General features: G+C 39.3%; 1 protein-coding gene across 4 annotated transcripts in view; it reads right to left on the bottom strand.

Moving 5' to 3' along the window:
- The window catches only part of DOCK8 (dedicator of cytokinesis 8), a 92,934-nt gene that overhangs the window by 58,345 nt on the left and 18,744 nt on the right, over positions 1-15,845 (bottom strand). For 3 of the 4 annotated variants that reach the window (XM_080573783.1, XM_080573786.1, XM_080573785.1), the window contains 9 exons: positions 12,876-13,051; positions 9,879-9,950; positions 4,746-4,869; positions 3,971-4,186; positions 3,355-3,440; positions 2,696-2,762; positions 2,181-2,330; positions 1,462-1,542; positions 508-667 (listed from right to left, as the gene is read on the bottom strand). In XM_080573783.1, the coding sequence (XP_080429909.1) occupies positions 508-667; positions 1,462-1,542; positions 2,181-2,330; positions 2,696-2,762; positions 3,355-3,440; positions 3,971-4,186; positions 4,746-4,869; positions 9,879-9,950; positions 12,876-13,051 (1,132 nt within the window). The remainder of the gene's footprint in view (positions 1-507; positions 668-1,461; positions 1,543-2,180; positions 2,331-2,695; positions 2,763-3,354; positions 3,441-3,970; positions 4,187-4,745; positions 4,870-9,878; positions 9,951-12,875; positions 13,052-15,845) is intronic. The other variant, XM_080573784.1, reaches the window with a different exon arrangement.

Here is a 15,845-nt window from a genome sequence, read left to right as displayed (position 1 = left end):
GACAGAGAACAGTACCTACTACCTTTTGCCTGTATTTCCCACTACTCGTATTTCAGACTATGCGACATAATGGAATGCCAGGACACACCTAGTGTGACATTATTTCTGCTGCAACGCACAAGCTTATTTAAATTTTTATTTAATGGGTTTTATAACCCCCTTTGGTCAATGTTGGGTGCAGCTTAAAAATATCACTTGTACACTCCAGAAACTAAGTATTTTGATTCCTACGTAGTGCAGATGGACTCCATACAGTAAAGACACTTTCCCTACTACAAAGCTAGTGTTCAACCAAAATTGAGTCTAAAACATGGAAGAATATTTAGAGTACATAAAAATACATAAGCAGAGATGAAATAGTGAGAATATTGAATTGTATTTGAAGGCTGAGAAGGTGTGAACTTGAATCTGTCAGTCATTCTTGAGGCCAGAGTGAATGACATTGTTTCCTGTGGTCAAAACCACCTAAGAGTTGCTTTGTGTTAGTTAGAAAACTTAGATGACTACCATTTAAACCTTCAGTCTCAGGTATTTCTCGTTCAAGTGTGGAAACATTGAAGAAATTAGTTAGGCTTATGGGAATCCAGGCGAACGGCATTCTGTATTTCCCCAGCCGCTGACAGAAGGATTCAGCTTGTGCTTTCAGTTTTTCAATCTTTTCTTTTGTCTAAGACAAAGAAAATAATGAATGTGTTAAAAGCAATCAGTTAGTTTAACTCAGTAATGAGAAAAAAAAAAAAGAAATTTACAGTTCAGTAAATTGCACTCTTATCTCTTGTGTTTTCTTGTTACGTTACTGCCAGGATCATAGCTGTTTTAATTTGTAATTCACTTCCCATTTCTTTTTAACAAGTTCATTTTTATTATCAAAAATGAGTATGCAGATCTTCTTGCAGTGACCCTTATGTCCATCATGAGCAAGCACAATAAAATGTTAGCAGGTTTAGTTCCTTCAACAGATACACAAACAATATTCTACTGAAGGTGATATCTAAAAGGTGAGAGATGTGGTGGGATTCTAGGAAACACTATCAGTCTGCTCCACAGAGGTAAACAACCATGCATTCCCTGAATAAAGCTCATGCTATCTAGTGATATCAGCAATGAACTGGTCATGCACACGCCATAACAGGTTAGTTGTCTATCCAAATTAACAGCTTGTCCCTGAGGTATAAATATTTGTGCAAACTCCATTTTCCATTGCCATCTTTTTTTTTGTAAATCCCTAGCTGCTTTGTGGCTCAAGACTTTGGAATCAGTACAGATTTTCAAAGTGGTCAGGAAGCAAAAAGTCTTCTTTGTGTCTTGTCTTCTCCTGACTTCTTCATGTCAATCAAAGTCACCAAATTGCTTGTCCCATGGATGCACCAACTGACTTCCTCCCCATTGTTCTGTGGATTCTGTCCTATTCCATGTGTGTGCATTTTTTGATCTAAACATTCTTCATGGTTGTTGACTTACCTTGCCAGCTTCACTTTCTTTAAGAACCATGTAGGGTTCTGCACAGTCTCCAATTTCTCCTTGCTGAAGTACTTTTTCTATCTACAAATAGCAATAAAATAAGACACTCAGAAAGGAAAAATGTCACCATAATTAACACATTGCTTCTCTAGCAATATGAAAGAACCAGCCTAAATTTACAATACACAACTCTTAAAGCAGTCTTTATGGACTAATGTACAATGAAACTTCTCCCAGTTTTCCATCTGTTTAGTTATAAAGCAGAAAACCTGTATGTGACAACACTGTCCATCAAGTATGACTGAGTTTTCACTGAAATCAAGAAAATTAACACATTCCAAATGAAACGGTTCAGGCTAACTTAGTTTCAGAATTAAATATACAAAAAAATGCAAAGTGTTCTAAACCAAAGGCCCTTCTTCCTCTCACCCCCTCCAATATTATTCAAAAATTAAAAATGACTTATTTCACTTTACTTTTAATTTTCTTAACAAAGAGAGAGGAAACTCTACCTACTAGAACTAGAACACAGAGTATTGATATAACTTCTTAGCTTGGGAGTGAGATATACCTACATCTGTATGATTAAAAATTATCAGAATACCTCCTCTCAGCTATGGGAAACTTATGTTTGTTAACTATTTGTCAACTCCACAAACTCAGACAATAGGCACGGCTGGGAACAGGAAGCATGTTGTTGAGGTAGCACTGTAACATACCTTTATTACTAGGTATATATCCGATGAGGGATAAGTGACAGAAAATACTGCTGATCTTGCCTGAGTAGACGGGTCAATGGAGGGTGTATGAGAACGCAAGAATCCTCTTAATGAATCAGGGTTCAAGTCACAATGAAAATTTTCAGAGATCTTGAAAAGAAAAAGACTTACAATGTATTGCAAAGTAAAAATGCATTGAATTTTGTTTTAATAAGTCAAAAGAAGTAACTTGAACTACAGAATAAACAATTGCAAATGTGATAGTTTGAATAAAAAGAAACCTGGATCAGGCTGCACACGTGCAAAAGTTGTGTACTTTTTGTAAGTTATTCTAAATAGCTTTTAGAGTTAAAAGATATAAATAAGAGATAAAATCCAAGCCAATTGAAAAAACAGAAACAGAAGACAAGATAAACGTCCTAGAATTTTTAATCAATAATGAAATTAATCTGAAAAAAGTAAATGAATGAACAATTATTATTCCATTCCTTTTTTAAGCTGTAGTGTACACTTACTTTTTTTCTTTCTTTTATATCATAGAGAGCTATGCATGCAAACAAAGGTTCAATCTCTATATCAAACCTGTTAAGGAAAGACACATAGTACACTCATTAATATTTTACTCCTAAGACTCTGCATAACAAAAAAAAAAAGGGCGGATATATTTTCACTGGTATTTCCATTAGGAAGTGAGGAAAAATATTTAGTTCCAGAGTTTGGCTCTCCCAAAATTTGGAGGATTTTTTTTTTTTAATAGTGCCTTTCATTAGATGATTTCAAGAGGAAAAAAAACAAAAAGGAGTAAATTGCTATCAATATTTTCTAAATTGGTCTGAAAGCTGGTCTCAGATATCAGTTAAAATGATCGTACCATTCTTGATTTTTTTTCTATTTATCAAGTCCACTAGCATGCACAGAGACCAATCTAGTTTTACTCATAATATATAACTGGCATCATCTCCAAATCCTTTTCACCATGACAATATAAAGACTTCTGTAAATATGGATAGAAACAGTTTTCTGCCAAAATTACACATGGCAAGAACAAGCAAGCATGTAAATGCTTGTTGAACAGGAAACATGCAGTGTAACAGGTCTGTAGCAATACAATCAGATAAATTAAGAAACTGTAAATGAGAGCTGTAACTGAGGCCTTCCAGAGAAGGATACTTACTTCAGAGACTGCAGCTTTACCAAAATCCTGTTACCCAGGTGTTCCTTTGGGCGATCTGGCACTGGTCGTATCTCCACTGCATCTTCCTATCATTAAACAGTTATTCTATTCATATACTGTTAAAGTAATTGTAAATTTGCATGCTTACATAACAGCTTTATATGATGTAACTTGGCTGCTGCTACCAAACAATGCTCCCTCACTCAGCAAACATTTCACCTCTTCAGCCAGAAAGAAAATTGATATATATTCCCAAAATTGATATATATTCCCAAATATCTACACTACTGACTGTCATCTGGTGTGTTTCCCAGGCATGTGTTGCTTGTTCTGACACAAATATTTTAACAGAATGTGGCTTGACCCACACTAAACCAGGGTAACAAGGCCTTAGGCAACACCATGAGTCTGGTACAACCACCTGAATGCACATACAAAATACTTTGTGGAGCCCATGGTGGTGTCCCTTCACCCAAGCTAGACACACAAAAGCAGAAGAGGCAGAGATCCAGGCCAGGAGCCCCATGTTTCAATGTGGAGCAGGCATCCATCAACACTCCGAGAATGCCCCCCCCAGCAAAGCACAGCTTGTGCACGGGAAGTCCTCCGAGCTCACCTCGTCCACGGATGGGTAGAGGGCGAGGAGCTCAGCGTGCCTGTTGGTTCGCCGGGCTTCCTCGTTCTGCCTCTCAAACTCCTCGGCGCTGACGTGCCGCAGCAGGTTCTCCAGGCGGGGATCGGGCTGCAGGCTGCGCAGGTCGAAGTCGCAGGAGGCTGGGGCAGTTCTGGAGGTGTCCTCGTGGAGCGTGGGCACATGTCTGGGCCCCGTCTGCTGGAAAATGAAGGCACAGCAAAACCTCTTACAGCCCACTGCGGTGTGGACGTCATGAGGTTTCTCTTGCCTATCTTTCAGAGGCTGCCTTAATTTCACATCTGCCAGGAGGCCCAACAAGTGGGAGATGACGGCAAGTACTGTCCTACACTTTGTGCCTCTCCACGTGCAGGGGAACAAAGAAAAGGGTTGTTCACCTCCCATTTTCAAGGTGGACATTGCTGAAGTCAAAGCAGAGCAAGGTGAGGTGGTGAGCCATTGTAATTCTTCAGGTCTCCGAGCCTGACTATATCCACATTGAGAACAAACAGGCCAGGGGACCTCCAGCAGCACATAGCCCACTTTGTTGCTCACACTTCCCTGATCAGGGGGTGGCAGCAGGAGTTACACAGCCACATCAGCCCGTGCACTGATACCTCCATGCTCTACATGCAATGGTTACAGAAACTCCTCATAAAGACAAGCCAACTGCTACAGAGATCCCAGTATGCTGCACCTTGACTTCTTCTGAGGGAAGCTACTATATTTGATAACTTTTTCTACAGAAAATAAAAGATACCTGAAAACTTGCTTCACCAGAGTCCAAAGTTTCTGATTCAAATGTTTGCTTCTGAAGACGCTTGTGAAAATCTTTTCGGGATCCCTTATTTTTCAGATTACAGGTATCTGAATTCCCTTGGTTCCTTTCAGAGAGAAACCCAAGTAAGTCAGGATGAAGCAAAAAAGGAATTAAAGGAAAAGAAAACAGAAAAATAAAAACTAAAAATTAAGTAATTAAGCAAATTAAGTGTATAAAACTATTTATTCTTTTCGAACAATCTGCTAAATTCTGTGGTAGCCTTTTTGGAATTAGTGTCCTTAGTTACAGTATCTTGCTCTGTTCATTTTCCTTTCCATAGCACTTACAAAGCAACATCTAAATATCTCAGTACTTTCATAAAGATGTCACAATACGTAATTATTGATCAGGGAGACACCTTTTATTATATTTTGAGACTAACTGAATTATATCATCTGATGTGTATTAATTTTAATTGTTTTTGAATTTTAATCATTTACCAGTTCAGTGCAAATGAAAACTGAAGTAATAAAAGAGACAACCCCATCTGTCCTTGGTTATGACCTTGTTTTGGAACTGCATTAATCATCCAGAATGAAAGACAGGAATTTAATACAAGTTTGTTTTGAGACACCTTAGCATCCATAAGAGGTTTTGTTGATTTATTTTTAACTACCTCTAGTGTCATTCCAATGATGAATACAGAGATTTGCTTACCTGAGATCACACTTTCCCTCTGAGGCACAAGCTACACTAAAGATGCCCTTCCCATAAAGCATTCCTGGAAATTTATTTTACTTATTTTTAAAAGGATGGTAGCAATTAAAACTCACCAGGAGGCAAACTCTGTTTTTAACAGACATGTCACATTAATGGCTGAATTCTAAAAGCAGGACAAGGAAAAGAAATAAAGGACAACTGAAGGGAGAAACCAACATGCACAGGAACTCACCTCACCTTGGCCTATACCAAAATCATTGTGGTGCTTTCAGACTGATAGCCAAATAAACTCCACCACACTGCTCTTTCAATCGCCCCTCCTCAAAGGAAGGAGTGCAGAAAATATGATGAGGAAAACAAAAACAAAACCAAAAACAACCCAAATCCTCACTAGCTGAGATAAAGATAATTAAACTAAATGATATTTAGTCACGTCCTGGGAAGCAGGGCCTCAATACATGTAGCAGTTGTTTGGGAGGACAGACATAATGACAGCCCACCCCCGCCCCTTCTTCCCCTTTCCCAGCTTTTATTGCTGAGTGTGACTCCACAAGATAAGGAATATCCCTTTGGTTGGTTTAGGTCAGCTGCCCTGGTGATGTCCCCTTCTCACCCCTTGCCCACTCCCTGCTAGCTCTGGGAGGTTTGTAGGGAGTCTGGGTGCTGTGCCTGCACTGCTCAGCAGTAGGCACAACACTGGTGTGATACCAGTGCTGTTCTAGCTACAGGTGCAGAGCACAGCACTGTATGGGCTGCTGCAGGGAAAGTTAAGGCAGTACAGACATAGTACAACCACAAAGACCCCTCAGCTGCACCTAGCCCCTATTGCACATGTCCCCCTGCTCAGAGGCATGAGGACTAGGAGACCTCCTCAGTCTTTGCTCCTTGTGCCACCCACCAAACTTTTTTCGCTCTGCTGCCTTTAACTTTCCCATCCAGGAATGGATGAAAGCCACACACACATTTCTATCACCCACAGCTCTCCAGACCATAAGTTCATCTCCCTGTCCTACAAATCTTTATCTCTCAAGTTGACAACCACATCCTTTTCAGACTTTCTCAATACAGTGGAAAACTTCCTATGAGTACTTTCTCCTCCCTTAACTTCTTTGCCTCCTCCTCATACCTGTTTTCAGAATAGTGCCCCAGCATACCATGAGACTCCCAATAGCAGCCACTGGTTTTCCCAACAGTGGAGCATCGTTTATGCTACCTTTTTCTTTGCAATTTTAATTGCTTACTTTGTTAGCCCTCAAAGGTCAGCTCTTTGGGAGGGCTCAGACTTAATAAAGCGTCTGAATTCAAATTTGCCTCACTTGAAACAGTGAGACAATAAAACACCCCAAAAGTCTTTTCATGCATGTGTATCTCTCTGGCTCCATTCACATTTTTGCATGCACCCATAAGAGCAAAAATAGCCATGTGCTATTTATTGTTTGCTGCATGTACTTGACTGCTCAGTCCCTATTTGTGTGCAGAGACAATGCTGCCTCTTCACAGTGCACTCAGAGCTGTGCTGTGTGAAAGCATGAGCACTGTGCTCTGCACAGTGTACGTAGTGAGCCTGCAAAACCCGCCAGCTTCTTTCTGGTGACTCATTGTGGATCACTTCTGAGAACTGAACCAATTTCATAAGCACCCCTGGAGGAAGTCTCCTCACAGCTCTCGGAAGCTGCTTCCTCCCCGCACAGGTGGCAAAACTGAACCATGCAAATCCTTTATGGCCGGGGGGAGATGATCCACAATGCATGGTTGCTGACATACCCCCACATCAGTAAAACCAGTAGCTGGGTGACTGGGCACAGCACAATGACAGCAAATATGCTGGCCTGCCCAGTGCCACATTGCTCCTCAGGAAGAGGGCATGAGCACACGAGGAGGTGAACAGGAAATGCTGCAGAAAACTGGAGCCCCAGAAAGGTCTTTCTGAGGAACTGAACAGGAGGGTCTGCTGGGGAAGGCAGAGAGCTCCACTCACACACTGCATCCCCAAGAATCTGGGTTTGGGCTCCCCTGCACAGCAAGCATGTGCTGAAAGTTCCCTTCACATGTAATATGTGAAATTGAATGAAACGAAATAAAAATGGATAAGAGAAGAAAAAAAAGGAGAGGAGGACAGGACAGGACACGACAGGGACAAGGATGGGACAGGACATAAAATAAAATAAAATAAAATAAAATAAAATAAAATAAAATAAAATAAAATAAAATAAAATAAAATAAAATAAACTGTAATGCATAGATCCAGTTCTCTGTGTTGAATTACACTGACCCCAAATGCAGAAATCCTTCACCGGATTCTATGTAAAATAGTTTTCTTGGATGTATCGGTAACAATCCAATGAATACTGCCAATCTCTGCCAGGAAAGCCCATAATACTCTTTTTTTTTTTTTTTTTTGTTCTAGGACTACACTTCCTTTTCACACACCATTAGAAATCAAATCATGTAGAATTTTCAGGGCATGTAGAAGAAAGAGATGATCCACACATATTTATCCCTGTTCTCATTCCTTTTAGTGTTATAAAATAGTAAGTTAGCATAAATCAAAATTAGTACGGCCTGGTTATTTTAGCAACAAATGTAATAAAAATGGGAAATGCACTTTCCCTGCACTGTCAATTGTACAGTGTACAGTTTTGACCTTTCGTAAAATGATAGCATTTTCAGTGCAGGGGCATGTTCTGGTAGCATCTGAAAATTTAGCCATGAGCAGAAATCTGTCTTGTTTCTGCTTAAGGTGATTCTTTAAATCTCCTGTTTTCTGACAAGAAATTCACAAAGTTTTGGAAGCTGTGGATCTTCAGGAAATCTACAGCATTTGCAAAACATAATCACAAAAACTGTATATAGAATCATAGAATACCCTGATTTGGAAGGGACCCACAAGGATCATTAGGTCCAACTCCTGGCTCCACACAAGACCACCCAACAGTCTGACCACATGTCTGAGAGCATTATCCAAATGCTTCTTGAACTCCAACAGGCCCGGTGCCATGACCACAGCCCTGGGGAGCCTGTCCCAGTGCCCGACCACCCTCTGGGTGCAGAACCTTTCCCTAACCCCCAGCCTGACCCTCCCCTGTCCCAGCCCCATGCCGTCCCCTCGGGTCCTGCCGCTGTCCCCAGAGAGCAGAGCTCAGCGCCTGCCCCTCCGCTCCCCTCGTGAGGGAGCTGCAGGCCGCCATGAGGCCTCCCCTCGGCCTGCTCTGCTCTGGGCTGAGCAAACCCAGGGACCTCAGCTGCTCCTCATACATCTTGCCCTCTAGTCCCTCCACTATCTTCATAGTGCTCCATTGGATGCTCACTAATAGTTTTATGTACTTTTTGTATTGTGGTGCCCCAAACTGTACAAAATAAATAGTGTACAATAGTAATCAAAGAGCCTGAAAGGACTGAAGACTAGACAGCTAACAGCTGTATATTAAAAGCCTGGTATGAATGGGTAGAGTGAAAACTGACAAAACTCAAACTGCAATAGTCCTTACATAAATGCACAAAACTTAAAAAGAAAAAAAAAAAAAAGAAAAGAAAAAAAAGATTTTTCAAGCATCATATAAAAGGAGAAAAAGAAGGGATAAGAGGTCACGATGAAAGATCAACTACTCACCACATAAACACTGAGTAGACACCGAAGCTATTACAGTAGGAGAAGAGATTAAAAAAGCTTGGCTTGTTTAGCCCATCAGTTTAAAAGCTGGGGTAGGATATGATTGCTGTCCCTCAGTGTGCAAAGAGGCTAAAGAGTAAGGAGAGAAGAAACAGCTTTGGCCTAAGAAGAAGTGGCACACATGGCTATGAAAATGTTTAGGCCAGGACCTGGAAAATGACTGCAACTTTTAGATGAGTAAAGTTTTAGGACAACCGTGGTAACAGCTACTACTACTTACTACTAAGATACTGCTTTAAAATGGAGGTGAATCAGATTAGAAAGGTATTAGGTAACCTGAAAGCAAGGGATTGACCTGACACCCACTTGGACCACACGGTTGAGGAATAAAATTGGAATATATTTGAATTGGTTCATTTGTAATTTGTTCACGAATTTATGACATGGAAATTTTAACTACCAGGCATTCAAGAACTAAGCTTTGTTTCTCTGAAGATAATATTCCACCAAGTATGTTATAGTTGCCAATTAATTGACTCCTGAGAATGCAAGGAAGCACAATGAATGTATCCTGAATTAATCCTGATTTAGATAAATCATCATTATAGACACTTGATGTGAATTACTTCCTGATTAATTCCCATCGGCTCAAACAAAACAGTAGAGCAAAACTACTGAGAAGTCAGTTCTGGTCTTCAGTCACTGATTCAAATTATTTTTTAAAATTACTAATAACATACATCTTCTCTCTGTCAAATAGGACACAAAATGTTTTCTACTTCATTTACTTGTAGGTAGCTTACTTTCTATTCACAATCAGCCAGTCCCGGAGATACGTCTGAACACAATCTCTGACATGTGAATCCAGTTCAACCCTGTGGAAAAAGCAACACATGGTAAATATTTTAGTAACTAGGTCATGCCTTAAGGACAGAGAAATTTATCTAAACATGCTGTTCAGATAAAGGCCTCACTATTAGTTCTCTCCTGTATGTTTATTTATTGCTAAGCTATTGTTTGAGGTTTAAGGAATATGTGTACTGTATGGGTACCCTTATGCAGGTTTTGGTTGCTGTGTTTATAAATTAACAAACATACATTTAACAGAGATAACCACTTGCCACGAATATAAGACTGGTGTTGCTATAAAGTACTGCAAAATAAATTAAAGTGTACCACGTATCCATCTTTGTGTTTTTCCAATAGAGATACTTTTCCAGAGGCCTCAGCTCCTGTACTCTTGCAAATACATAGTCTCTTTGTAAGACTTTGGTATAACTTTCTTTCTCACAGAAATGGAGAAAATTCCAGAAATGGACCCTAAGCATTTAATCAGACAGCTCAAAAAAACTGTGAGATATGAAAATACTTTACAATTTTATGATTCTGAAATGTCTCATCTAATGTAGAAAGTTGTCAGTGCTGCCTGAGAGGCTGGATACTTATTGGCACTGAAACATTATAAGCTATAGTCAATGTTAGTGATGATGAACGTGCTATCATGATGTTGTAGCACAATTACCCTACCCCTATTCTGAAGAACGTTAGTGACCTGTACCAAAATCGATTGTTAGCACTTTCCACCCAGTGCTCAAATAGATTTGCAGCCCAGGCTGGGTAACATCTGATCGGGGTTGAGATCACCTCATGGCACGAGTGGGCTGAGGCAGCACGTGGTGACTTCCTGCATCAGAAGGACATGCTTTTGTCAGCAGCCAGCACATTAACCTCATCTGGTTGGTGTGTCTGCTTCCTGCTTTCAGCACAGGAAGATACCAAAAGCTGCATTGCCTGCACGCAGATTTCCAGTGTATGCCCTTCCCAAGCGATCACCTCCCTAACATGCCATGCATCCTTGACCAGGATTTTGCATGTGGTGTTAATATCCATAGTGGCAGCGTAAATGGCTAAGCAAGGAGCTGTTGTATAAAAACGTCTGCTGGATACAAATTTGTTGCTACTGTCTCCCCAAGCTATGCCACAGATACCTTTAAGTATATTTTAATACCACCGTGGTGGAAAAAGTTAACTGCTGTTTTAAATAACAGTTATACTGGGAGACGGTGCTGCAAATGTGTGTGTGTATGGGAATCATTTTGTCTTTTAAAATCACATTGAATAACTACTTGAGCTGTTAATAACAATAAACTTAATTTCACTTACTCACTTGTTGTGAATAACTTAAGTTAAAACATAACTTAAACACATAAACTTAAGTTGGATATTTTTTTACTATTTTCATCCTGTCTCCCTGTCTTATTAGTAGTGTATTTATATACTGAATGTGAACTTCAAGCATCAAAATATTGTCTTTTGATATCCGTTCTCTTTCCCCAGCTACAAGAAAACAAGAGTTCATAAGAAAGACTGGAACATTTTATATGAGTGACTTCATGTGCAACTTTAAGTCAAAAATCACATTTTGTGCAAATTTTACAAAATCTCATGGGATCTGTATGATTCAAAGAGCTCTCAGGATCTGCATGATTAGTGTGACACCTTCTCTACCACCTTTGCTCTTTTGAACTTCCTGAGAATTACATTAGGCCAGGAAGGAATATGCAGGCTGAGAACCCACCTAGGGGGACTGAGCTAGTCCACAGACAGTGAAAATCACCTAAATTGTCATTCCCACTTAGCCTCATCACATTTGGTGTGCTGAGCAGAAAGCACTGAAGGCATACTGTTGTTGTATAGGGCTCTAATTCATACAGCTAGCTGATATAAATTAGGACAGGCTGTTACATCTCATGCAGGAGCAGAGGGGGATGCAGGTCTGCCCTGAGACAGGACACCATAAGCTAAGCCTGTTCATGCCTTCAGCACTCAGGTTCAGCACAGCAGAGAACATAGACCATGTTCATATGGTTATATCGTGAATACACTGGAAGGAGCCAAGCTGCATCCCAAACACTCCTACACAGTTAGCCATCTTTGCAAACACAACAGTTTGGGGCTAAACTGGTGCTGACTGGTTTATCTGGCTCTTGCTGCTTGCAAACCTTGCTACACCTTTGTGGTTCTACTCAACAGTAACATTTATGGCCAAACAATCCTTGGTGAGTATTTTGCATACAGTGCATAGGACTCTCCTAAACCACACTAGAAAATTCTCCAAGGCAGTGCTTTTCCTCATTCTGAAAAATTCTTTTGCTCATATCTTCCTTGTTTATCAAACCACTGTAAGTATTTCCAGGATAGATAATTACCAGTATCAACTCATGCTAACTATTATAATTTAAAAACCATTGAAAATAGTGGAAAGCTTCCTAATTATTTCAATAATATATACTTGGGCCCAGAATTGACTTCTACACTAGAAATTGATATTTTTTTTCTTCCCCCAAACCTTCTGAATATTAAACAAAGAAGATACTGAGAAAAAGATGCTTAGTGATCTAGTCAATGCCATGTAACACGTAGCTGGTGGGAAAGAAAAAAAAGGAAAAAAGGCTTGGTCCTATGGTTGTTACATGATCAAAATCAACCTCCACCTCCAAGAGTCACAGCTACAGAATTGTTTTTCATACTACCCTCCTGCCCTTCTTCCCTCTTTGTCCTGGTCTACCCCTACCTCCCATCTGCAGCTACCAGCCAGAGCAGAAAGTTGTCTAAGTTCTTGCATAACTTTAACTGTGCCAACAGGCCTAACAGAATCAATGACAAAGTTCAGATGTTTAAAGCTAAGCAAGTACATGAGGGCTGGATGGATAGCAGAGTGAGGTGTCTGGACCAATATCTTTATGCTCAAAACTATTTTTAAACATGCAGCATTTCAGAGAGAGAAAAAGTCTCCTTACCCATCTTCTGGCATAGAAGGTTGTAAAGTCCTGCACTCTTTGGGTGTAAAGACAACATCCAAGTCATCTTCAGGAAAATCACCAAGTTCATGTGCCAGTTCTGAGTCCAAGTTGTTCAGCTGCATCATTAGGAAGCCTTCAAAATCTAGTGGGTCTACTGCGTCATAAAAGGAGGGCTAAAGAAAGAAAGAAATAACTTTGTTTTAGTAACAGAGGTATTTATAATAGTGTAACTTAGGCTTCCTTATTTAATTCTTGTCATTGTCCCATTTTTATTAAAAATAAGGAAGAGCTATCTAGCCTAATGTACTGTGCCATTGCACTGAATGCAGGGAAAAGTTGCTAACAAAACATGTAGCTGTAAAAGAAATGATGAAACAAAGAAAGAAAAGTTTTAATGTAAAACAAAAACAAAGAAAAAAAACAAATTTGCACCTATTTTCCTTTTTAAGCTTTCACAGATGCTGGTAGGAGTAGTGCTGTCTGAAGTACATTCTGGATTCCCTCAGATGTACTCTGCTGGATCCCTGTGAAGCACACCCAGTCCCTCTTGTCCAGTCTATGGCGTTCATCAGAGTGATAGAAAAAGCATCAGAAAGTAGGAAACAAGGGCAAGGCAACCAACATGACAGTGGCCAGCTGGCAGGGAGCTGCCAATGGGCTCTGAACCATGTGTGAGAAAGGCACTAGCAATAACAAGGCTAAGGCAGTAAGTCTGGTAGGTTACACTGAGCTAAGTGCCAGCACCATGGCTGCCATCGTGAAGATGCCTCTCAACTGGGGTGTTGTGCCTGAAGGGTACTGGCTATTAGAAATGCTATGTGCTTACAGCTCCAAAGTTGAGGGCAAGATTTACCCAAAATAGGAAGAAATTATTTTCCATCTCTGAATGTTGTTGGTTTTAAATTGTTTGGGATTTTAGTTTTACTTGTTTTAATTTTATTGGATTTTTCAACAGTTAGTACAATAACTATACAACATATTACATGGAACTACTAAAGTAATTATTACAAACCTTAGGTAACCACCATTTCTATGGCATGTGGCATTGCACCTCGATAGAGAACAGAAGTATTTGATTTTATTTTATCAGCCATTCTTACACAGAACATTCAATCCACAACAAAGTTCAAAAAGTGCAAGCTCTGCCACTCGTACATGCTGTGAAACTGTCTGGCTCTTTTTATTTGGTTTGTCTCAAAAACAGAAGCAGTAAATGTAGTTTGATATCATATCTAAAATTGTTACACATAAATGTAACTTCATATATTACTTTTAATGTATTTTTCCATTTGTAGATAAAAATGACATTTATTTTCACTTTCTATATGGTCAATAAAAATAGATTGTATATGTGTAGAAAATAAAATATCTGTCTAGTTGTGTGCAGAGACCAGCATCTCATATTGTTGACTGTCTTGACAAGTAACTAAGAGTTCTAAAAAGTACAGATTTAGAAAACTCTGGTTTATGTTTTGCGAGTTCCAGAAAGGCCGTGGAAACCTAAGTGCAGTAATATCAATGAAATATAGTTAGAGCATTAAAACAATAGCATTGAAATACCTTATTTATTAGGAGGAAGAATTTTAGCCAAAAAAATAGATATCAAATCATCCTTGATTGTGAAGAACCAGGACTGTATAGCACCAGCCAGCCCAAACACATTTCATACAACGGCTTTCTGAAGCTTCCAACAATAGTTAGTCTGAAACTTGATAAGATAATCTATCTCTATGGTTCTGTTGATGGGGTGTGGGGAAAACAAGGCACCTGATGTCCCTGATAATAATACTGCCGTTATATGCAATGTTACTGTGACAATTGTCTCATCCAGGGTATAATCTCGAGCTATTCTCTTTACATTTCTGTCTTCTTCTCCACAAATAAAATCTGCAGGTCAAAACCATGAAGTTTTCACTCATTATTACTGAGACCTACTCATGAAAGACTCTCATGGGAGTTGGCTGGATTTTCACCGGAGTAAGAATTTACTTCTGTAAGTGACAGTGTTGTACTCAGGAATTTTATCTCAACAGGACAATGAAGAATTCTGCAACTTATGAAAAGTACAAAGGTGCACAGCAGTAACAAAGGTCTGGGTAGCTCTGAACTAAAATGGTTCACGCGTACCATGCCACATCACATCAGTCACTGTAGATAAGGAGATGAGTTAAAAATGGTTGGTGGTATAACTACAAGTATTGGAGGCTTATTAGTGTTCTGGAAACTTAAGTGAGGAAGTTATTCAGCTAATGAAAATCCAAAAACATCACAGAAAGTGAAGCATATTTTGGAGAAATACTGTAAAAACATCTAGGAGATGCAAAGCATTTTAAACATTTGTAAAAAATAGCCAATGATGCTGTGGAGACCATTGAGCACACCCCACAAAAACCCACATATTCCTCTTTTATAGGGAAACTCTAGTGGTCTCTACATGAGCGAAGTGTCAGAACTTGCCCATCTGCCTGTACATTTAAATGATCTATTGAATTCTCTGAAATCAGTTTTGGAAAAATTTTTCTCATTCTTTGCCCTTCTTACCCAAAAGGAAAACCTAACACTGACTGAGCATACTGGGTCAACAGTTATGAGTAAATAGGAATCTTTATTAGCTATTGACTTTTCACTAATAGTCTTAGGACAATATCCTTGAAGCCCATTTACTGTACTGTCCTGCTAGTAGTTAGAACAGTATGTGTTAATGCGTAGATATATATTAGCAAACTGTACAAAAAATAATTTGCAAAAGATTAAAGCAAAACACAGTTTAAATTATATATATATATATAAACATATTATGTCCTTTCAGTTGCTGAAGATGTAATGTTTTGCATGCAAAATAATGTTGCTTATTACAATCTAATTTTCAATTAAGCATTGCATTTCCTTTCAGATACCACACTTCGTCATTCCAACAAGTCAAATACATCACAATTCATTATGTCTTATAACTTTTTCTAGCTGAAG

Source organism: Anser brachyrhynchus (assembly GCF_964034855.1).
Source record: "Anser brachyrhynchus genome assembly, chromosome: Z".
Classification (NCBI taxonomy): domain Eukaryota; kingdom Metazoa; phylum Chordata; class Aves; order Anseriformes; family Anatidae; genus Anser; species Anser brachyrhynchus.
The sequence above is the reverse complement of the archived record's forward strand: the minus strand, read 5'-3'. Positions and strand labels throughout refer to the sequence as shown.